At 45.5% G+C, this 24,761-nt stretch overlaps 2 protein-coding genes across 3 annotated transcripts in view; one reads left to right on the forward strand and one right to left on the reverse strand.

Moving 5' to 3' along the window:
* COMTD1 (catechol-O-methyltransferase domain containing 1) overlaps positions 1 to 24,761 on the reverse strand; it is a 581,650-nt gene that overhangs the window by 87,833 nt on the left and 469,056 nt on the right. The gene's annotated exons all lie outside the window — the stretch shown is intronic.
* Positions 1 to 24,761, forward strand: part of VCL (vinculin) — a 54,333-nt gene that overhangs the window by 3,483 nt on the left and 26,089 nt on the right. For both annotated transcript variants that reach the window (XM_081329726.1, XM_081329727.1), the window contains exons 2-7: positions 8,330 to 8,400; positions 12,108 to 12,258; positions 13,223 to 13,331; positions 17,993 to 18,115; positions 19,881 to 20,041; positions 23,903 to 23,993. In XM_081329726.1, the coding sequence (XP_081185852.1) occupies positions 8,330 to 8,400; positions 12,108 to 12,258; positions 13,223 to 13,331; positions 17,993 to 18,115; positions 19,881 to 20,041; positions 23,903 to 23,993 (706 nt within the window). The remainder of the gene's footprint in view (positions 1 to 8,329; positions 8,401 to 12,107; positions 12,259 to 13,222; positions 13,332 to 17,992; positions 18,116 to 19,880; positions 20,042 to 23,902; positions 23,994 to 24,761) is intronic.

Here is a 24,761-nt window from a genome sequence, read left to right on the forward strand (position 1 = left end):
TTGCCTCGTCAGGGGGTTCCCCCCAAAGAGGATCACATGTCCCCCGGGATTTGGCAACCATCATAGATTCATAAAGGTAAAAGGTAAAGGTTCCCCCGCACATGTGTGCTAGTCGTTTCCAACTCTAGGGGCCGGTGCTCATCTCCGTTTCAAAGCCGAAGAGCCGGCGCTTGTCCGAGGACGTCTCCGTGGTCATGTGGCCGGCATGACTAGATGCCAAAGGCGCACAGAACGCTGTTACCTTCCCACCGGAGTGGTCCCTATTTTTCTACTTGCATTTTTACGTGCTTTCGAACTGCTAGGTTGGCAGAAGCTGGGACGAGTAACAGGCGCTCACTCTGTTACGCGGCACTTGGGATTCGACCCGCCAAACTGCCGACCTTCAGATCGACAAGCTCAGCGTCCTAACCCACTGAGCCACCGCGTCCCTCTCATAGATTCATGCCGGTTGCCAAACATCCAAATTTTGACCACGTGACACTGAGGATGCTGCTACAGTCATAAGTGTGAAAACCCACCATAAGTTGCTTTTTTCATTTCATATGGTCACTAAACGAATCATTGTAAGTTGAGGACTACCTGTGTCTCCAAATATGTCTTCCCTTCTTCCCCTTTGCTATCAGAAGCTAAACCAGAGATGGACCGTGATTTGTTGTCCAGTGTTTTCCATTCAGACGTTTTGAGAGCCAGGGGCTTCCTCGTGACCTATCAAAGGGGACCTTTTTTTGGGGGGGGGAGTGGGGGAGGCTGTTTCTGAAAGGCACTTGTGGCCTTCTAACCCTTCTCTGTATAGCCAGTTTTATCTGGAAAGGGTTTTGTGTTCTCCACAGGAATTTGATGTAAGATGTTCCTCAAAAGCTTTTCCACTTTATGAAAACCCAACAACTTCCAGCCCAGTCCAGCCAGCGGATATTTTTAACCAGTGTCCATTTTAGGATAGGTCTTGTAGAGAGAGTGAACTGGCAATATCTGGAGGTTAAAAATAATTATAAGGGAGTTTCCCAGACTTTTTTGTTCGGAAAGTCAAAGATTTTAATTGACCCAAGGCTGTGAATTTGAATGCTGTTGACAAAATCCTAATAATTTCCTTCTCTGCATGCTTGTGTTGCCTTAATCTGCTTTTATATCTGTTGCCTCTCGATGCTACAGGAGTTAACGATTTCTGCCCTGGTATTGGGGTAGTTTTGTCAACTATGCTAATCTCTGTCATTCAGGTTTTCCCTAGCTTTGTGAAATAAGTGGTCTTCGATCCGCTCAAGGGCCACAGCTGGGAGCTTATTATGGAAACTCTCACAAAATGGCCCCCACGGTTGATGTGGCTGATTCCCACAGACCTGCCAGAAGACAGATGAAGCTCTGGGTTTCAGCCAATCGTTTTTCTAAATTTTAATTTTTCTAAGTTTTATTTGGTTCTATTTCTTTCTTCCTAATATTGCTCCTATGGCCAGAGGTTTTGTTGCAAACGTGCTTGACATTTGGTAGAACTGTTGAAACTGTAAAACATGTTTTGTTACATTATTCCTTTTATGTTGACACGTATTCAGAGTTGACCTCACATTTAAATACATTTCCCAGTCATTTTGACCAGTTTTAACTTACTGTTTTTTTATTTTCAGATTTGTATAACCTTCTTTCCTTCTTTCTTGCCACATGTGAAGTTGATAGATGATAGTGCAGTTAATTTTACGATCTGCACATCTATATTGATGTAAACGGTCTTATATTACTGAGTTTTGTATCTACTAGTCTTCAACCACAATTCAGAGAGTTCTTTTTCACGAAGCTGATATTTTACTCTTCAGCATGTTTTCTTTTTTGTTTAAATTAAACCATATGAAAATAGAGCTTGATAGGCACCGAAGATTTGGGGTTTTCTCCTTGCCCATTGTTGTCACTTTTGATTACACTCTTGACGGCGGCTGCTATGGATGCTAATTTCTAGTTGGATGTTGATTTTTCGCCATGGAATTTTTGGGGGTGTCTGCATTTGAGTCTTGATTGACTCCTGGTGACAGCCTCTGTGGTTTTCTTGCCAAGATTTTGGTAGTGGATTGCCATTGCCTCTTTCCAAGAGCTGAGAGAGGGTGACTGGCCCAATGTGACCCAGCCGGTTTTGAGACTAAGGCAGGACTAGAACTCAGGATATCCTGGTTTCTGGCTTGGTGCCTTAGCCACTGTATCAAACTGGCTTTCACCATGGAATTATTGGGAAAACAAAAATCAGTGCTAGCCTCTCAAATATTCTGGAGAGAGGTTTCTTCCCCCCCCCCATAGTCTGTAATTTTGAACTGCAAAAACGATCAGGGTAGCAGTCTTTGATTTAGGAGAAATTAACAAGATACGGAGTTTTTAATCTAGCACCGTGGTGGTGAACCTATGCCACGTGTGCCACAGGGGCAGAGCCACTTCTGTGGGCACGCGCACAGCTGCTGCTGCTCCCAGTTTGCGCAGATCCATTAGGGCCTAATGGACCTGTGCAAGCTGCTGGCGGCTTTCTGATGAACAAGTGTGTTTTTCTTGTATCAGGATTCTGATAGTCTGGTATGTGCAAATCAAAAATGTTGGTCCTTTTGGAGTTTGGATGTGTAAAATGGAGGTGCATGCTCATTGACTATTTGGCTTCACCTTCCAGTCAGTCATTATATACTGCTCAAAAAAATAAAGGGAACACAAGATAAGACATCCTACTATTAAATACAGTACATTGTGTTGTTTAAGTGTTCCCTTTATTTTTTTGAGCAGTATATTTGCTGTTTAATTACAGGTAGTGGCTCAGCTTAACCACTGCCGCAAAAAGGTCATAAAATTGGGCGTGGTCACACATGGTGACCCACGTGACACCTGGCATGATTTAAAACCCTGATTCTGGGCTCAGGGATGGTCACTCAATTTCTCCTTCGTTGCCTCAAACTTGCTAGTGTGGTAGAAAACATTATATACTTCTCCGCCCCTCACATTATTTATGTACTTATGTGTGTGTGTATGTAAGTGATGTGCATTAATTACGCATTTATATATTGCTCCCCCCCAATTCATGACGTGGTGAGGACATGACTTCATGTCAGGAAATAAGATAGAAATGATTTCAGTGATTTGAAATTAGCCCACTGAGGGAACCTGGCAGCCTACTGACCGAAAAAGCAGTTGCGGTGTTTGTGGTTGATAACTTGTTCCCCCTGCAGAAGCAGTTGCGGCCAGGAGTCGGCTGAGCAGTTGCTTTCAGAGTTGCTTCTAGAGACGTTTTGTCTTCTGGGGGAAAGTTCTCCCGCTGACACGACTTTTTGAGATGCCTGGAAAGTGTGTGCGGATCGACCAAGTGGCCAGATCCAGGAGGACGAGCCTCTGCCGATGCCTCCTGTGGGGTTCCTAGGCATGACTCACACCCTGGACGGTATCTCTTTGACTCTCCTACCATCCGGTAGGAGATATAGGAATATAGCCAGCCGTACCAACAGGCTGAAAAACAGCTTTTATCCGTGGGCTGTTAGGCTTTTAAATGGGACATAATCTTATGCAGAATTGACTTGGGAGCCCGGTGTGTGGTGTCGTTGGTTCACATGGTGTGGTAGGATGGAGGGTTTGTTGTCACTGTGTGTTGGGGGGAGAGAGCACGGGGGGGGGGGAGGCTCAGCTAATCTCAATGTACACATGTTGTACTTTGACAATAAAGGTTTTATTATTTATGGGAAGAATCCTGTGTGTCACTACAGTTGCCAAGTGGGCAACGCCTTGGACGGGATTCCGTTTTCTAGCTAGCCTTCCTAGGTGGTCATTTCTAAGAGCCAACTTTAAACCGGCTCCACCTTTTCTAGGCCTTTCTACAGCAGCTCTTCAGATCGGATTGAAATGATCAATAAACTTGGCTTTGGCTTTCCTGAACTATCCGACTCTTTCATTGAGTTTATCTTTATTATCCTTCTACAGATAATTTTATTGAAGGCGCACCTATTAGTTTGAAAAACTGAAAAACTCCAGAGTGGCAGTTTTGCTTTGCTTAATGGAGGGACTGGCCTTGGGGGGGGGGGCGGGGGGGGCATGCCGAATTAAGCCGGGTCTGAAGTGAAGGCAGCTCCGGTCTCAGAGGGAGCCGAAATACCTGGCTGTCCTTTTAGCTCGGTCTCACTTTGAACGGTTTGGGGATCATGAGATCTTCAACATCTTGCAGAATTAGCATCCCAGGAGCTACGTGGAGAGTGGGAGATTCCTTCTTCCTGGGCCCCTCAAATGCAAACTTTCAAGTTTTATGCACATATGTTATAAAGAAATGAAAATTGCTACTGACAATGAGGGGGCAGGAAAGTCTGCTGTATAATGGCCCTTTATTCAGGGCTTTGCTTCCTCGTTGCATGTTTTATGAATGAAACAATAGTCTGCAGCAATAGACTCTTTTTTTCATTCAGTGAGACTTCCTTCTGAGAAAATAAAGGCAGAATCTCTCTGAAAACTATGATACTTTGCTTCGTGAAGGCTCTTCCACCTCCTATAAAATGCTCTTTATTTTTTTAATAATGCAAACCTCTTTTAAAAAAACAAGTATTGTTCCAATAAGCTCTTTTAATAATTCATGTCTCGTTCACGGAAGTAGGGATAGGGCTGTCTGGCAGCTTTCATTGCTTCAACTTGAAGTAGGACACATTCCCGGAGGAGGAGGAGGAGGAGGAGGAGGAGGAGGAGGAGGCCACACCTGGTTGAGGACCTGCTCCTGCTCTAGAAGCAAAGAGGAGCATTCACAATATCTCAGCCCGGGTCTTGCCCACTTGGCCCGTTTTCAGATCTTCTCAACTTCATCTGAAGTGTCTGGAGACGTTACAGCTGTTCTTTGTGTTTGCTGCTCCGTTTCTTCTTGGGACCAGATCCGGCTCTCTGGTCCTGATGAATGGGCTGCAGTCAGTCTTGAGTGCGACTCTGGCGTCTCTTCCTCCTCCACAGAGCCAGCCCTTTTAGCTCAGCCGAGGGCGCCAAGGGAGCTCTGTTCTGCCAAACAGTGCGGGCCTTTGTCCTCGCGGATGGGCACCTCGGCAGAGGGCAGGGGAGGCTGGAAAAGCCCAGCCTTTAGAGATCTGCATGGGAATATTTTTGGTCAGGGTTAATAGATGTGCTGACCCTTTAAAAATCTTTCTTTCTTTCTTTCTTTCTTTCTTTCTTTCTTTCTTTCTTTCTTTCTTTCTTTCTTTCTCTCTCTCTCTCTCTCTCTCTCTCTCTCTCTCTCTCTCTCTCTCTCTCTCTCTCTCTCTCTCTCTCTCTCTCTCTCTCTCTCTCTCTCTCTCTCTGTCTCTCCCTCCCATCTCATCCCATCCCATAAATCATGTACTCAGCTCATGCAATATCAACCCTTATGAAAGGTAAGGATTGGATTTTAGCATTCTTCAGTGACGATTTTCTGAGCATCTGTAAAGCGCAAAGTTTTTATAGCCACAAACAATTTGTAAAAAAAGAAGTGTTTTTCAAAAGTTTGGATAACAGCTAAGTGGATGATTCTTCTCAGGATTGCTTTGGAGGTGTTTTGTTGTTGTTTTTTTTACAAGTAATAAGCTGCCTACAGTTGTGTTATGGCATTTTTGTCCTTGTTAGTAAGAAGTTAACAGGGCTATTGAGGCCTTCCTTTAGTGGAGCACAATATATTCAAGACGGCTATTCTGGTAACACACAGCCAGATGTCCAATCTATTTCAGGAAGCAGAATATAAATTTGAGAGCCAAAAGCTCATTCTTTGCTGGTCAAAGGCTGACTGAAGTTCATTTCTTTGGATTGTTTCCCCAAAGCAGCCGACCTTGTTATTTTGAAACTCCCCCTTGATTTCTGCTCTAAAATTCATTTCCTTTGGCAACACCTTGATTTTTGAGAGACATACAGGTGAGGTTTTTTGATCGCAGGAGCTCTTGCGGGAAGATGGAAACCATTAACATAAATGATGACAGTGGGTTGGAAAGCAGATTGCATACTAATGGGATCCCTGCACACAGTTTATTTTTTAGCAAAAGACCAGAATGAAAGAAAGGAGAAGGGCAAAAACGTACTGCACCAAGCGCTACAGGCCTATACAAAATGTGTGTATCCACAATTCAAAATGCCAGTCTATTCCAGGTACCTCCCAACAGAGCAACAGATATCTTTCTAGAGATATCTGAGGATGAGTTTGCTAACACAGAGCAGAACATTCTGTCCATCTGACCCATCAGGCTATTGTTAAATCAGGGCTCTGGATTGAATGGAACGGGCGATGCAAACTGAACTGATCTTGAACTGTGTGAATGCAGATGGCACAGCTGTGAGGTGGTTTGCATATTCGCAATCCATCTTCTCGATCTTCTTACTGTTGTATTGTTTTTTTTATAATTGCTGTCTAATTTTAGAGCCATAAGCTGCCCAGGGTTACTTTATTTATTTATTTTAATTCCATTTATATCCCGCCCTTCTCCGAAGACTCAGGGCGGCTTACAAGCTTAGCAGTAGCCTTCATTCTATGTATATGCCTGCTTGTTAGGGCTTTCACACACACCCCCAAGCGGCATTATTACAAAGTCAGCTTAATTGCCCCCAACAATCTGGGTCCTCATTTTACCTACCTGGGAAGGATGGAAGGCTGAGTCAACCTTGAGCCTGGTGGGACTCGAACCTGCACTAATTGCAGGCAGCTGGTGTTACTTAAGGAGGCATTAGCCCACTGCTCCACCAAGGCTCTTGGTACTATACTATATCTCAACCACATTAAAAGAGAGTATTTAGGTAATAGCCCAGTAAAAAAAAAAACTACCAGCATTACACTAGAGCACATGTGTCAAACTCGGCACATTATATGACGTGTCGTGACGTATTACGACTCTTTTTGCATTGTCGGCAGTGGGGTGGGCACAGCTTTGGTATGATGAAACCGGCCCGCGGGCTGGCAGTTCGACACCCCTGCTAGAGAGTTAGCTGTATTTGCCCTTTCAAATCACCTTACCTCACAACACCCAACTCTCCAGCTTGACAGTGTGGTTCAGAGTTCTTCAGAGGTGCTGATATCCGAGGCACCTCTTTTTTATTTGGGCCTTGGTTGAGTTGGGCAGCTATAGAAAATAGAATGAACGAATAAAATAAGTAAATAGACTTTTCATGAGGTACTTAGCTGGGAGGGACGGCAAGTGTGAGATTCCTTTAACACTTAGCTCAGGGCTCCTCAACCTTGGCAACTTTAAGACTTGTGGACTTCAACTCCCAGAATTCCTCAGCTAGCTTTGCTGCCAAGGTTGAGGACCCCTGACTTAGCTGGTCCATGGATGGTTTGAATATCAAGGATGATAAGAGTGAAATCTAAACAACAATAAATTTTTAACTTCCTATATTCCTGTAATTTTTAACTTTACTTCAACAGTTTTGATTATTAAAAACATGCATGCATATCTATATGCAGGTAGTCCTCAGCCACAATTGAGCCCAAAATTTATTGGTTTCCATTCTTGTGCATTTTTTCGCTTCCATTAAGTGCTTTTCTGATCCCAGTGAAAAACCGAGCTTAAACAGTATATCTGCAAAATGTTCCATAATGCAAGTTTGTTCACTATATTGCACTTTGTTAAATCAACAGCTCTGAAATAAAATTCTTTCTTACTTTCATGCATTTTTCAATCATTTCTGATTTGTACACTGCGTGGTGTTTTAAGGACTGCTGTGAACCACATTGGTTGGCTTGCCCAAACAAAAAGTGATTATTATTATTATTATTATTATTATTATTATTATTATTATTATTATTATTATTATTATTATTAAATTTTTATACCGCCCTTCTCCCGAAGGACTCAGGGCAGTGTACAGGGCAATAAATATCAAAATGTAAATACAAAAGTTAAAAAAGAGATTAAAAAGAATTAAATAATTATGCCCAATAATACAATACTAAAAATGTGTTAAAACCTATTTAAATCCAACCCCAAACCCATCAGACCAGGCCAGATTGTTCAAATAGATAAGTTTTTAAATCACGCCGGAAGGATGATTTTTAATCATCATGGCTGCTGTTTGTACTTATTTATTTTTGTGGATGCTTTTATTGCTTTAATGTATTTTTATATTTAATTGTTTTATAATTTTAGAACTGAAAGCTGCCTAGCATCACTTGGTGGAAGGCTAGAGATCATCAAATAAATAAATAAAGTGATAAAGAAATATTTTTAATAATACTACGTAGTAAGACAACAGTTGTGTTCTACCTCTAGCTCATTTGTTTTTTATTTGGTGGAATTCTGCTATACTATCTCCGTCTTGGGAATGGGAAGAGCTACCTTTGAGTGTATTAAATGTGCCTTGTACTGATGGAAATGACAGAAATGCATCTCTTCTCACGCAGGTAGGAAAAGAAACCGTTCAGACAACCGAAGACCAGATTTTGAAGAGAGATATGCCACCAGCATTCATCAAGTAAGTTAAAGATATATATTAGTTTAGGAGATCTGACAGCCTAGATCACGGGTCGGCAACCCGCGGCTCTGGAGCTGCATGCGGCTCTTTGAGCCGTCTCCTGCGGCTCCCAGCCGCCCGGTGCGCGCGCACCTCTTCGAACGGGCAGTGGTGCGCGCGCACCTCTCCAAATGGAGAGTGGCACCGCCCGTTTGGAGAGGTGCGCGCGCACCTCCGTGCGAACGGGCAGCGGCGCCGCTCTTTGGGAAAGCTGTCGCAGCACGTTTGCAGGCTGCCGAAGGCGGTAGCTCTGCAAACGGGCCGTCGCCGTCGCGCAACCGGGAACCGGTTCCATCACACATAAAAAAAATGGCAACCGCGCGCGTCCGCGCATGCGCAAGAAAAACCCGTTTTGCGCATGCGCAAAACGTTTTTTGCGCATGCGCGTGCATGGACGCACGCACGCGGCTCCCGCTTTTTTTTATGTGTGATGGAACCGGTTCCCAGTGGCTCTTTTCCTTTTTCAGCTTGCCGACCCCTGGCCTAGATAGAATTTTCCTCCAATGGGATTTTTCCACATATTTTACCAGGAAACATAGATAGGGCAGGCTCGAAAAGTCAGTGCCCTCCTAACCATACCCAAGCACTCCGAGTTTGTTGGCGATGTCCATTTTGCTCTCTGAGTTCATGGTGATGTAACACCAACCCTAGGGTAAGCTGCTTCAGACTCCCAGAAAAGGCTTGCATGAGGGAATGCCGCCTCTTGATCTGACTGCTGGCCCAGTGATGGATTCTACTGCAAATCAGGGCTGTTTCCAGAGGAGGCAGAGGAGGAGAGGACCTGGAGCTTATGGAGCGAAGGAACTGGATGAGGCTGTCGGCAGGCCCAGAGGAAGAGAGAGAGAGGCTTTTGGAGGAGTTGGTGGCGGCAGCAGCAGCGTGCTCCAGGGGTAAAAAGAAGCAAGGCCTCTTTAAGGAAAAGGTGGAAGAGTCAGGATCAGAAAAAGGAAAGTAGGCGAGGTTGTCAGAATACAAGCGAATTTGAGGGCTAATCCACATGGAGCCCCATTTCCATCTGTCCTGTTTGCCATCGTTCACTCCCTAGAGACTAAAATGGACCATGTGAAATTTGAGCGGGCCCCAAACAAGAAGTATATATCGGAGGTGGTGACCCTTTGAGAGCTGAACGCAACGAAATTTCATTTGGATGTATGCCGATTGGTGTACATTCAAAGTGACAATAAAGTTATCATCATCATGCAGTTTGCCAGGGACTTGTCTCTTTCAATACATGTTCACTCCTTACAGTCTGATTGAGGATGATGTTAGATAATTTGTCAGATACTTGGTTAATTCAGAATAGAGTACAGAGGATGGTCATCGCCGCCTTGATCCAGCCAAGCTTCCACCAGTCCAACCGATGGTTGCTCAAGCAAGAGCAGAGGAGACGGCACGGCTGGAGCCCCTCTTCAGAGTTCAGGGCAACGGTGGGAGAGGACCAAGGAGGGGCACCTGGTAGCCAGGCGGCAGGGAAAGCAGTTGTCCAGAGCACTGTTTCTCAACCTCCTCAACTTCAGGACGTGCGGACTTCAAACTCCCATAATCCCCCAGCCAGCAAGCCAACGTTGGCCAGGTTGAGAAAGGCTAGTCTAGAGCAGTCGTCAAAACCTTGTTTGTGGAGGAAAGTGTTTCTCCCTCAGGTTCTGCTCCAGGTTTTCGAAAAGGCTGTGCCCTGCCTCTCTCTGGGTGAGGGATGGCCGGGAAAGGAAGGATGCAGGTGGAAAAAGAGAAGTTGTTGGGTAATATTTTGTGGAATGTTCTAGATAAAACCACAGTCTACTTCTTGGGGTCAGGTGTAGTAATGTAGTAACGTCTCCTTAGGATTTAGGAGACAAGCAGTAGGTTCAAACCGATCCCATATAACTGGGCAAGAATGTGCCCTGGGCATCTCCCCAAGGCCTACAGCAAAGGGGCTGGCATCCAACTGAGAACGATCTTGAAATAAATTGTCGGATGTTGAGCAAATCCTTCTGCAGAGCCTTTGAGTCTCTACCAAGGGGACCCCTGTCATCTGAAACAAGGCTGCGGATGGCTGTCTGCAGGGGCAGTAAGGATGGAGAAGGAGGGTAGCTTTGCAACCCTTGCCACCACGAAGTAGCCTCTGATAGTAGCTCTAGCCTCTGTTCGTCCCTCGTTGAGGGCCAGTGGCGTGCTCAACATCTCTCCTCTCGTTTCATTGCCTTCGACCCGTCTGTGAACCGCAGAGGAAGAAGGGGTCCGTGAGAGGTCTTGCATAGGTGCAATTGGATCCAAAGCCACAGCCTTCCGTTGGCCGAAGCAGCGGCCCAGCGGGAAGAGCCAACCAGGGTCCTTCAGCTTCTGAGGCTGGACCTGTGCGACAGGCCGGCAGTGGGTTTATAGCTGAAGTTCTGTATGGGAATTTATAAGATCCTTGGCTCGTCTCTAAAGACAGCCAAGCGAATCTAATCTTTTGCTAAATTTGGCTTGTAAATATGATGTTGCTTCCTTATCTGTGTTACAACTTAGCCTGCGTGTGGAGCATTCTGCTGTGAGTAAAGGTCATCTGTCCAGAATATCTGTTTTGTTCACTAAAATCCATGGATTTATAATCGGGTTGGCCGTGGCTCCAACATAACATGGTTCTTGGCTTTATGCTTAGATTAGGGTGGCAGGAATTGGATTATGATTGGATCATTGCCTGTGAAAATTAGCTGTGAATAAATAGAGTTTAATGATATCACAGGCACTATTTAAATAGAAGCAGACAGATAATTTTTCATATTAGGTAGTTAGAATGTTTTCAAGCAAGCAGTTGTTGGCTGAAGATGACTAACAATCAAATGGCCTACATGTTTTTGGTAAGTAACACACACAGACACACAAAACAGAAATGCCAGCAATAACAAACTCCAAACTTGTATGAGTCAAAGTGTTGACTGTTCTTGGAGAGGATTCGGCCCAAATAAGGCAGGAGATAAATGTTCTTTCTGAAACAACAGGTGGGGGAAACGTTTTGAGAAATGTAATATTTTCAAATGGGGATGAAGCAGTAGATGATTTTGAAGATATTGAAGCTTATTTGCAAGGAGTGTCTCTCTTGTTTCCGCAGTTCCAGATATATCTGCCAGCTCCAAAATGTGGTGTATCCTTGCACAAAATAATAATTATGCTGCAGAAGAGAGAGACTTTCCAGGAGAGATACAGGTTGTTGACTATAAGTGAGCCCAGAATCACAGTCATAAGTTGTCCGACTTTACAGCCGTTTTTGTGGCTGTCATTAAGCGAACATGGCGGTTGTAAAGCAAATGCTGCAGTCGTTAAGAGAGACTGGTGTCCATAAAGGGCATTTTTTTTTGTCAGGTACTGGAAGTAAACACCACATTCTGGCAAAAAACATCGTAAATTGCGGTCATGTGACCACGGGGTTTCAATGGCTGGCATTGTGGTCCTGTTGCTGATGCCCAAATTCAATCAGGCAACTGTGAGGGGACGGGGTGTGGCTGTTGGGAACGCCAAATCCAGGTTGTAACTAGCCACGGTGTGTGTGTGTCTCTCTCTCTCTCTCTCTCTGTGTGTGTGTGTGTGTGTGTGTGTGCTTCGTTATAAGTTCAAATGGTTGCAAATCAAGGACTACCTAAATTGCTGAGCTGTAATCCTGGAGGTAGCAGGGCCAGCATTAATTCTGCTTTCATTATCCTAATTTGCAGAGTGGAAAATGCTTGCACAAAGCTTGTCCAGGCAGCCCAGATGCTCCAGACGGATCCTTACTCAGTCCCTGCTCGCGATTACCTGATCGATGGGTCCCGAGGGATCCTTTCGGGGACGTCGGACTTGCTTCTGACATTCGATGAAGCCGAGGTGGGTTCTCTAGTGACCGTAAAGTGCATCGGTGTGTGGGAAGCTGGGAATTACGCAGTCCCCTGTCTTGATCGGGGAGCTGGACTAAAGGGCCTCTGGGGTCCCTTCCATCCCTCCGTTTCTGTGCTTTATAATCTACTTGGAGAAAATGACTTAAAGGCTCATCCCTGCCTTAGATGGGTTGGGTGAGATGGGTTGAGAGAGAACGTCTGGCTCAAAAAATCACCCAACTGGCTTTCATGGCTAAGGGAGGACTTGAACTCAGGGTTTCCCACTTTCTAGCCCGGGGCCTTCGCCACAAGCTAATTTCTGGAAAGCACTGAAACCGGGTAGTATATTCTCAAATCTGCCTTTTTAAAAGTTATATACATTCACCACCGCAGGGAACTGGAAACAAACCTGCCTGCTTGCAGCGTTTTTTTGTGCTTGTTATTGGTAGAGTGGGAACATCTGAATGTTCACCCGGAGACGGGCATCTGGCTAAAGGCAGAGTTAGATCGGGTTCACACTGCCCATGAAGCCATCACATAGTTTGGACTTGCATGCAACACACCACGGTTGCTTCTTAACTACCATTTAACTACCATGAGGACCCAGATTGTTGGGGGCAATTAAGCTGACTTTGTAATAATGCCGCTTGGGGGTGGGTGTAAAAGCCCTAATAAGCAGGCATATACATAGAATGAAGGCTACTGCTAAGCTTGTAAGCCGCCCTGAATCTTCGGAGAAGGGCGGGATATAAATGGAATTAAAATAAAATAAAATAAAATAAAATAAATTTATGGCTGAACGTGTTGTAGAAACCCAATCCTTTGCGGTCTTCTTTGCTAAGTGTTTGAACGACTGACCGCTAACTGTGCAAGCTGGCTCTTATTATTCTTTCCATTTAAAACGATTGGCTGGTAACGAAATAAAAAAAAGAACCGCCTCAATCAGTTCACGGTTACCTTTTATTTTCTTTCAGGTCCGTAAAATCATCCGTGTCTGCAAAGGGATTCTGGAATACCTCACCGTGGCTGAAGTGGTGGAGACCATGGAAGACTTGGTGACCTACACGAAGAACCTGGGACCAGGTTAGAGGGCCCTCGGATATCTCTGGGACTGGGGTGTTGTCTTCATCCAGAACCTTCTAGAACAGGGGTCCTCAAACTTGGCCACTTTAAGACTTGTGGACTTCAACTCCCAGGATTCCCCAGCCAGCCTGGTCCACGAGTCTTAAAGTGGCCACGTTTGAGGATCCCTGTTCTAGAATGTGGGGCTCTTGGTTTCTCCTGCTCTGTGTGGGGGGAATTCGTTGCCCTTAAAAGGCACTGTAGGGAAGAGGTGGCTGGATTCTGATCAGACAGCTTCAGATGAACCCAGTTTTTCTAGCTTGCAGGAACTGCGGAATAGTTTCAAACTCTGGACTAATCAGGGAGGGAGGAGGTGATCACCTTAACCTTTGGGGCACCGGGGACCGGTTCCGTGGGGAGAAGTGTTTCCACGAACCCCAGGGAGGGACTGGTTTCGCGTGGTGCCTGCATTCCGTGGCTGGGGCTTCCCTTGTTTGTGCGGACCGTTTTTTGGTATGCCTGAACTGGTGCCAGTTCACAGCCCAGGGGTTGGGGACCCTTGCTCTAGATCAGACATGTCAAACACAAGGCCCGGGGGCCGGATCCAGCCCGCGAAGTGGTTTCATGCGGCCCGCGAAGCCATCCTGGAAAAAGTGAGGGAAGAGCCCCCACTGCCTTGGCCCTGGCCCAGAGACCCTCCTTCTGCCAGAGACCCTCAGATCTGTCCCACTCCTGCCCAGGCCCCCATAGGCACCCTGGAGGCCAACGATGTAGAGCTGGCCACGCCCACCCAGTAGGCCATACGCACTCTAGCCACGCCCACCCAGTAGGCCACGCCCACCCAGGCCATACCCACCCGGCCCCTTGAGGGCAACCGCAATGCTGATGCGGCCCTCAATGAAATTGAGTTTGCTCTAGATAGTGAAGCTGCAGAAATGATTTCTTTCTTTTAAAGTCTTGCCAGTTGCTGGGCTAATTGCCGTGCACCGTGTTGATTTACATGGCTGCCACTTTACGTGTTTGCCAGCCAGCCTCTTTGTTCCTCCGCTCTGGGGCTTGTTTCTCCAACCCCAGGAATTGGATCCGCCTCCATGAGCTCCGTCAGCCTCTTCTCTCTGCGTCTGCCTCTTCTGCTGATCACTGATTGTAATAAATTACTTATGAAGCTGCCAATTTATTAAGATTGATGTTTGAAGAGATTGCCTTTTGGTAGGATTGCAAACTACTTTTGTGCAGAGACTATATTTCTCTCCCAAATATCCTTTAAGCTGGGAAATTGAAATTCAAGAACGACTGTTGTTTCTCCTAAGCAGAACCTGCCTATAATTCATTGATTGTTTTCTATCCATCTCTTTGGGAAAAGAATGTCCAGTCTTGCCAATTGGGCTCCTTTTAACTAAATGCCTGGGAAACAAACTCAAAGGCCTTTGTAGAAAAACGCAGAACAATCTGCTGTTGAATCTTGACCCTCCACGTAGCTGCCAGGGACGGCATGGATGGTTAGGGGCTAACACCACCCATCTGCCACTGATCTTAAACAGCTCTTAAGCACATCCTGAAGCTAAACCTTCTGCTTCTTATTCATCTCATCTTTGGTATTTGTTTTTTTTCTGAAATAATCTGTTATGCTCACCTTAACCTGCCACGGCGATTGTGGGTGTGGACATGTTTGGGTTCTTTTCTAAACATAAACATTGTCAAGGTTCCAAGTAACAAACTCAACCACCGACGAGACGACCCAATCTCTGTGCAAAACTTTATTGAGTACATCATTTTGGCACGATTGATGGCAAAACCGCTATAATTAAAACATGCAATTCTCCCTCCCCCTATTAGTTTTTGTCACATGGTCCAATCGAGTGACAAATGTTTGTTATGAGAAAGTGTCTCTGGGTTGGTAAACATCTGCCGAAACGTCCTTGGTTCACACGGTCGGATTTCTTGTGGTCTGCAGTCTGCATTCCATTTTCCCCCTCCTCTCCCCCCCCCGGTGCGTTGGCAAGCTTAACAAATATCTATTGTATGGTAATTGCTATGAAGTTCCTGGGAAAAGTGAGTCGATGTGAAATGTTCCCCCTGTGATGCTGATCCTGTAGTTCCAGGGCTCCTCCGTCCTGCAGGCCTTCTTCGCTCGCTCGAGTTCCTGACCATATTGATAGGAGCGAGACTGAATGGACAGAGAAGGTTGTGGGCTGAAGTCTAGTTCCCGCAAGGCTGCAGTCGGAGTTATGGAAGGAATGCACTGAAGCATTATGACTGTTGTGGTTATTAGTCATAATGAGATGTGAGGATATGCCAGGATGGGAACAGAATAGAATCCTCTCTGTTGCTTCTGTGAGAGTCATTTCTTGTAGTAGCCGTTCTCAAAAAGCCTTCTAGACCAGAGTTCAGGCAAGTAGGTGTGAGAGAGTAGGTGTCCCTCTGCTCTTGCAACTGAGGTTGGGCCTTCTCTGCAGATATTTGCAGGCCGTGTAGGAAGTGCAGCCTCCCTCCACTGAGCGAAGGGGAGCTTCTTCCGAATTGTCTGTGTGAATGGGGGGAAAAGTTCATAATTTTGTGAATTTGCCTAACTCTGCCTTGTGAAACTTAAGTCAGCTCCTCGAGGCTTTGCACGTCAAGCCCTGGCTTTTTCTCCAAGCCTTTGGGTCCAGTTTAAAGTTTAAAGTTTAAAGTTTTATTTAATTTGTATACCGCCCTTCTCCCTAGGGACTCAGGGCGGTTCACAGGGCATATAAATAACAATACAATACAATACCATACAAAAATTAAAACAAAGATTAAATCAATGCCCAATTAAAAAACAATAAAACAATTCTAAAAACAACAATTTAAAACCCAACTCCCCCATCAGGCCAGACCGGCTAATTCAAATAAATGGGTCTTCAGGCCACGACGGAAAGTTCGGAGGTCTGATGCCATCCGGAGCTCCACCGGCAGTTGGTTCCACAAAGCCGGGGCACCCACAGAGAAGGCTCTCCCCCTGGGGGCCGCCAGTCGGCATTCCCTGACCGGAGGCACCCTGAGGAGGCCCTCTCTGTGGGAACGCACAGGGCGGAGGGGAGTTGAAGCCGGCAGCAGGTGGTCCCCGAGGTAACCCGGACCCATGCCATGTAGGGACTTAAAGATCATAACCAAAACCTTGAACCTCACCCGGAAGACAACTGGCAACCAATGCAGCTCGCGGAGCAAAGGTGTAACATGGGAGTACCGGGAAACTCCCAAGACAACTCTCGCGGCCGCATTCTGTACCAGTTGGAGCCTCCGAGTGGTCTTCAAGGGAAGCCCCATGTAGAGAGCATTACAGTAGTCAAGGCGAGAGGTCACGAGCGCATGAGTGACCGTGCACAGGGCATCCCGGTCCAGATAGGGCCGCAACTGGCGCACCAGGCGAACCTGGGCGAAAGCCCCCCTAGTCACGGCCACTACATGATCTTCCAAGGTAAGCCGTGAATCTAGGAGGACTCCCAAGTTGCGAGCCCTATCCACGGGGGGTAAGAGCTCACCCCCCATAGAAAGAGATGGAATATTTTGAATGTCCCGGGATGCCGGAATGCACAGCCACTCAGTCTTGTCAGGGTTGAGTTGAAGTCTGTTCCTCCCCATCCAGACCCGAACCGCCTCCAGGCAACGGGACATCACAGCGAGGGCATCACTGGGGTGGTTTGGGGTCGAAAAGAAAAGTTGGGTATCATCGGCATATTGATGATACCCAACTCCAAAACCACGAATGATCTCACCCAGCGGTTTCATATAGATGTTGAACAGGAGAGGCGAGAGAACCGACCCCTGAGGAACTCCACAAACGAGAGACCTAGGGGCCGATCTCTGCCCCCCTGCCAACACCGACTGCGAGCGTCCCAGGAGATAGGAGGAGAACCACTGAAGAACTGTGCCTCCCACTCCCAATCCCCTAAGACGCCGCAGCAAGATACCATGGTCGATGGTATCGAAAGCCGCCGAGAGGTCTAATAGGACTAGGACAGAGGAATATCCCCTGTCCCGAGCCCTCCAGAGATCATTCACCAGAGCGACCAATGCTGAAGTTGAAGGATACCCCCTTTTGGTTGTTAAATTCTTGTGCTGGGTTGCCGTGTTGTATATTGGGTTGGTTTGTTTGTTTTTTAAAAAAAGTGGCATGCTTATTTTTTTTATTTTTGCTTTTGTTGTATACCGACCGTATTGTTTGAGCAATAAGCAAACAAACATACCTGCTGTGAAAATATTTTATGTGGAACAATGTTTTGTTCACACATATACAAACGTATACAGTCAGATCTGAATGTGAATGGATATCTGATGGCCTCGGAGTTTGGGGCTCTTGAAACGTGTCCCTCACAAGCCAGCTGATTCTGTTTTCATTGGGCCATATATTGGTAAACGTCCCATTGCTTTACCATTTGGGCGGACTATTTGGACTATAATTCAAAACGTTAACAATTCTCATGTTTTGGTACTCTTTTTTCCAAATGGATGAACCTGGCAAAATTGTGGTACGTTCAGTTTTCATTTGTTTCCTAATCAACAGTGTGACAACTTTCAGCGAAAAGAAACTGCATTTCAGTTGTTATTTTTAATGTAATTTGCAAAATGTTCCTTCTTGAAGACAACCTCTTCCCTTTTCTGATGTAGGAATTTGCAAAATGTTCCTTCTTGAAGACAACCTCTTCCCTTTTCTGATGTAGGAATGACAAAGATGGCCAAGATGATTGACGAACGACAGCAAGAACTGACTCACCAGGAGCACCGAGTCATGCTGGTCAACTCCATGAACACCGTGAAGGATCTCCTCCCAGTTCTTATTTCAGGTAAACCCTCCATCAAAACATTTCAGGCAGCCCTCCATCAAAACAAGCACGGGATTGCATGAAGACACAGGCCATAAATGTGTGAAGCAAAGGAATACGCATAGCGACAGGAGTTCAGAAATAGATTCTTCTTGTATGTCTGGTAAACCTACGGTAGAACTAAATCTGTGGTTTTATTTGTGGCTGTCTTGGTGGGCTGGGGAAGTTCTCAGCTGACGTAGACTACATATCTCCTATTTATGTTCTGGAAGCTGGGCTTCCTGAGACATGTGAATGGGTGGGCTATTTATATGTTGTTGCATTTATGATGCTTGCCTTGAGTGGGCACGGCCGTTCAGACTAATCTTGCTTCTGTTTGATTTTGGATCAAGATTTTGGATCAAGTTGAAAAGCGCAAACATTTAGCTCAAACCATAACAATAATTGGGATTAAGAAAGGAAATGTTACTTAATACCGACAACGTCTGCACTTGAAGGAAGAAAACTGCTCCTTATGATTATTTCCCAAAAAATCTGCAAAAGTGAATTGCACAAACATTTTTTAAAGACTTTTGAAGAGTGGAATTCCAGAAGTCACAGCTTCCAATATCAACAATATCAATAATGATGTTGCTTCTATGGATAGACTATGTCCAAAAGATGTTTTTGAAGAAATGTCAGATGTAAAACAAATTTTATCTGACAAGGTAGAAATGATATCAAAAATGGGTTTACAACTGACAAGCCAACATAATGATTTAGAAAAGGATATTTCACTGGGTCTACCAAAGAAACTGGCTGAGATTTTAAAATTTAAAAGGGAAATACAAATGAAAAACTCAAGAGTGACCTGGATATATTTTGTCCTATTGAATTTACAAAAGCCTCTGTGCCATAGGACAAAGAAGAAATTAAGATAAATCCTACAACAGACATGTCAAACACAAGGCCCGGGGGCCGGATCCGGCCCGTGAAGTGGTTTCATGCGGCCCGCGAAGCCATCCTGGAAACAGTGAGGGAACGGCCCCCACTGCCTTGGCCCTGGCCCAGAGACCCTCCTTCTGCCAGAGACCCTCAGATCTGTCCCACTCCTGCCCAGGCCCCCATAGGCACCCTTGATGCCAACGATGTAGAGCTGGCCATGCCCACCCAGTAGGCCATACGCACTGTAGCCACGCCCACCCAGTAGGCCACACCCACCCTGGCCACACCCACCCGGCCCCCTGAGGGCAACCGCAATGCTGATGCGGCCCACAATGAAATTGAGTTTGACACCCCTGTCCTACAACAATATTTGAATGAGCTAAAGATTAAGTCTGCTGGAGGTAAAAGAAAGGGATATAAATATGGTTTATTTGATCAAGGTTAAAACAAGGTGTGTTGTTACTTCTGGCTACCCTTTTTGGGCTTTCTGTTGACATCAGCACTGGAAAAAAAAGATTTATGGATTTGGTTATAAACAAATACGGGGTGTGGGGTAAAGAGATAAATGTAACTTCTAGGGGGGGTGAAGAGTAACTACAATTGTTTAAATTGTTCTGATGAAGGTTGGAAGTTACTTCCTTATGTATGTCTTTTCTCTTTATGCTTCCTAAGCTACTTTCTTGTTTTTCACTTTCTTCCTGTTCACTTTCCTTTCCTTAAGTTTGTATCAGATGCTCTTGATACAACCAATTCGGGGATGTGGCCACGGGGTATCATCCTTTATGCTGCCCACATTCGTGTAAAAGAACATTTCCCAGTGCATCTTCCTGTTATTGTTTGACCTTCTGTCTGATTTCTGCAGCAATGAAGATTTTCGTAACAACTAAGAACTCTCAGAGCCAGGGAATTGAGGAAGCCTTGAAAAACCGCAAATTTACCGTGGAGAAGATGAGTACAGAAATAAATGAAATAATCCGTGTATTGCAGCTGACTTCCTGGGATGAAGACGCTTGGGCCAGCAAGGTGGGTGTCCTGCCTAGTTTGAGAGAGATCTAGGGTTAGACAGGTATCTGAATCTGAACCCATATATTTTTTTGGGGGGGGGGGCGGGGAAAAACAACCACTGATTTACAGAGTGATGCTAGTTAAGTTGGTTATATGATTTTACCTTTAAGGTAATGCAGTTCCTTTGTTAGCAGAATATTAAATATAGTGAGAATATTTTAAAACTGTTCTGCAGATTTCCTATAATGTATCAAAAAATTGGATTGCTATTTGTTTTAAAACTGCATCTCCTGGCAGGGAAACACCCCAATAAGCAAGTAAAGTAACATAATCTCTAAATGGGTGTTTTCCAGCCTCACCCATTTTCAGATGTGTAGACTTCGGATATCCCAAGGACATCTTGGAAGTTGAAGTTCCCACATCCTAAAATGATTGACATGGTCTTCCTTTCAGGAGCTAAGTTTTGAGATTGATACCTTAAATGCCCGCAAATTTATTACTTGAGACCTAAATTGGTTAAAACTGAATTTTTGATTTTGGTTGAAAAGCTGCAAATTTCCAATCAGTGGACCATTGCAAACGTGTTGGCTTCAGGGAGAAAATGACAGTTTTCAGAGACTTTTAATGACTTTAATGGGTTGGGTACCACAGAACTGTCAAGCGTCTCACAAGCTGTGCATGTCTGTCCATTGCTCTTGTTGACGGAGTTCCCATGTAAGGACAAACTATGTTTTAGCAGGATGACCCTGTGGGAGGGCTTGATCAGAAGAACTCAGCCCTTTTCTTCTGCTTTTCTGGGAAAAGGAATAAATCAACATTTGGTTTCGATTCTGCAGCTTTGTGACTTACTGTTGGGTGTCCCAATATTGTATCTCCTGTAAACTAGGATTTTTAGGCCCGCAGAATTTAGCAGTGCTTCCTTGGAGCTGTTACCCCCAAATCACTCTTTGCACTAAACCACGAATCTGTGAAATGGAATTGAATTCTGGCTTATGAACCATTGAGATTGGTGGAAGGCAGAACCGTGGTTATGGCTCAGCTTCTGCAAAGGGTGCCTCATTATCGCCTAGGACTGAAAGCAGATTAGCTCACTATTAATAATAATTTCTTTCTTAGAACTACTACTTATAAATATATACATATACATATCTATATATATTTCTCCTTGATTTTCTCCTTTCCCCTCCCCCCTCCCCTTTTAGAAGGTAAGATCTCTTCCTCAGCCCGCAACTACTGCCTTTTCTACTAAAACAGAACAGCATGACTGGAGGGTGTTGTGCTGTGTGTTGTGTGGTTTCCTGTGTTACACTTCAGGTAGTCCTTGACTTAAACAATAATTCATGTAGTTACTCAAGTTACACCAGGACTGAAAAAAGTGACTTACGACCGTTTTTCACACTTACAACCGTTGCAGAGCATACCCCCTCCCCCCATGGTCACGTGATCAATATTCAGGTGCTTGGCAACTGACTCGTATTTACGACGGCCACAGCATCCCGGGGTTGCGTGATCACCCTTTGTGACCTTCGCAGTTGGTTTCTGGCAAGCAAAGTCAGCGTTGGAAGCTGGATTTACTCAACAACTGCACTAATTCTCTTCACAACCATGGCAAAATTGGTTGCAAAATGGGCCGCAGCTCACTTAACGACTGTCTTGCTTAGCAGCAGAAATGTTGGGCTCAATTGAGGTCATAAGTCAAGGACTACCTGTACTCACCTTTAAAGGGCGGAGTATTTCAAGCGATTGAGAGTCTTGCTGTGTGACGGGGCTGTTTCCAAGGAATGACTGCCGGCCTTGAATTTTGCAAGATGGGGAAATCTGGATCGGGCTGGGGCTGCTCTCCCAGACCCCCAGCTTTCCAACTCCTTCCGCGTGGGCCTCACAAGCCTCCCGCTCTCTGGGGTGAAGTCTTGCCCAACTTTTCCTTTCCTTCGGGGGACACGTTCGATGTGAGGGACGCCTCAGGCACGCTTGGGCAACGGTCCTTTGTAATTTCAACTTCATGGGAAGGGAGAAATGACCATTTTGTAGACGTAGTCACAAACAGGTGCATATCAAATGTTGTGTTTAGGGATGTGGCGAAATGGGCTATAAGGTACAAATTACATAAATCGAATTAGATGCCCTCCTATCTCACCATACCTCCAAATGCAACGTTTAATATATGCATCTCTGTAACAGCGCCATAAGTCTACAAAAAGATCATTTCTATACGTGTACGTACACACTCTTATTCAGAGGTCTTCAAACTCGGCCCTTTTATGACTCATGGACTTCAACTCCCAGAATTTCTCAGCCAGGCATGCTGGCTGAGGAATTCTGGGAGTTGAAGTCCATGAGTCATAAAAGGGCCGAGTTTGAAGACCCCTGCTCTTATTGGTCAATGACCAAAATAAAGGTTCTGTCTATCCATTTACATGTATATGTATTGTAGGAGTTGACCAGACTGAGCCTGAGGGAGGGAGGGGGGGTGGTCAAGCGCGTCATTAGCCTCCAGTGTCTTCGTGCCCACCAGAGCTCTCAGTCCAGCCCAACCTGAATTCCGTTGGCTCTTATCTACCAGAGCCTGTTTGCTCTGACTGTTAGTAGTTCAGATTCTTGTAGAGAGTGTTAGCGTACGATAAACCTACATTCATTTGAACTGCCTAGACTCCCAGTTTCCTGCCCTTGGAGTTGGACTGCAAACAAGGCGGACTATTGTAGGGGTTACAGCGGTAACTCCTGAGCTGGTGGGCAGGGTCCACCGAACTGTGAGCGCAGCCGCCTGTTTGACAGGATCTCTCCTGGTTGATCAAAGCTGCCCGGGAAGAGCAGTGGGATCTGCTTCCTTGAGGAAAAGGGTTGTTTCCTCCCTGCTCTGCTCTCGCTGTGTGTGGGAATGACTCAGAAATGAGACAGGTGAATGGGAGACCCCTTAGCAGAGGTACACACCACTGAACACCTGATCGGTTCTCTGGCTCCTCCTGCAGCCCAGGACCTTCAGACTTCAAAGGTTCAGGCTAGCAAGCAAAGTTTTGAAAAGGGCTAGATTCTGCATGGTGAGGATTACGGGACGTATAATCTTGGCTTGCTTGTCAATGGAGAGTTGTGGGTGTTCTTTGTCCTGAATCTTCTGAACAGAAAATGCTTCCTAACATCATTTGGCTATTTTTCCTTTTTTTTTATTTCTGACGTGTTTTTATCCATTGTACGTGTTATTGTCTGACTGTGCTAACCCCTCATTGTCCCATTATACGAGATAGGCAGACATGGGGCTCTAAGCAATCAATCTCTCCTGTTTCTGGTTGTTAAATCAAGTGGTTTAGGAACTTCCTTTTAAAATGCAGAGGGTAAAACAGGTAAATGAACAATTTTACATCTCATTTAAGTCTTCCACTCTCCAAATTCCATCTTCTGGCATCATGTAAAGTTTGAAGAACCAACCTGGGTATCTGCTTTGGGTTTTGAGTGTTATGTGGTGCTGTGGTGATTGGCAAATTGGCTCCACCCCCCTTTTAATGCGTTAGATACCAATAAATAAGAATATTCTCACCGCTCATGGAGAGAAGTCTGCATGGGGTGTTCTGTGTGGCTATTATTCTACTTTGTGAGGGTAAAGATTTAACATTTGTTCTGAATGCCATCTTAATTTCTTTTTCTCTTGAGTGTCCTGGGCTTGGAAAACAATGGATCGCAACTAAGGCCTTACGGAGTGCATGCTCTACCTTGTGCCTTTTGAGTAACAGAAATGGCTCTGATATTGATGATTCCATGAGTTGCTTATCATGGGAGAGAACTGCCTGCGAACCAAGAAGCGTTTTGTATCGTAAATTGCATCAGCACCTGGATTTGTTAGTCGTCTATGGAGATAACCACCTATTTTCTTCTTTTTCTGTAAAGGACACGGAAGCCATAAAGAGGGCGCTGGCTCTAATCGATTCCAAGATGAAGCACGCCAAGGGCTGGCTCAGGGACCCCACTGCTCCAGCAGGTGATGCCCACAGGGATCAGAATGGGGTGGGACGACAGGAAAGAGTATTATTCAAGAGGGAAATGGCAAGTGAGCTCTTGGGACAGATGAAAAAAATTCAACCAGGGCTAAATTTGCCACGATCCTTGTTAACCTGGGCAACGACCGATCCGGTATGGGTTTCCTTCTCTGTTGTCTCACGGTTAATGGGTGGTGGATATTCTTAGTCTCGGTTGGGACTTGTCTGGCTTGAGTGACCGCTCTGGTATAATTCCTGGTGGTACACCTCCAGCATTTGCAATGTATGGCAGTGAAAGCTGGACCATAAGAAAGGCTGAGCGCCAAAGAATTGAAGCCTTTGAACTCTGGTGCTGGAGAAGACTCCTGCGAGTCCCTTGGACTGCAAGGCGATCAAACCGGTCAGTCCTAGAGGAGATCAACCCTGACTGCTCTTTAGAAGGCCAGATCCTGAAGCTAAAACTCAAATACTTTGGCCACCTAATGAGAAGGAAGGACTCACTGGAGAAGAGCCTAATGCTGGGAAAGATTGAGGGCAAGAGAAGAAGGGGACGACAGAGAATGAGGTGGCTGGATGGAGTCACTGAAGCAGTAGGCGTGAGCTTAAATGGACTCCAGAAGATGGCAGAGGACAGGAAGGCCTGGAGGAACATTGTCCATAGGGTCGCGATGGGTCGGACACGACTTCGCAACTAACAACAACAACACCTCCAGCATAGCTCTCAACAGAACACAGAAGCCCCTCCCTCACAACAATGGGGTATCCACACG

The sequence above is a fragment of the Vipera berus genome (assembly GCF_964194415.1).
Source record: "Vipera berus genome assembly, chromosome: 5".
Classification (NCBI taxonomy): Eukaryota; Metazoa; Chordata; class Lepidosauria; order Squamata; family Viperidae; genus Vipera; species Vipera berus.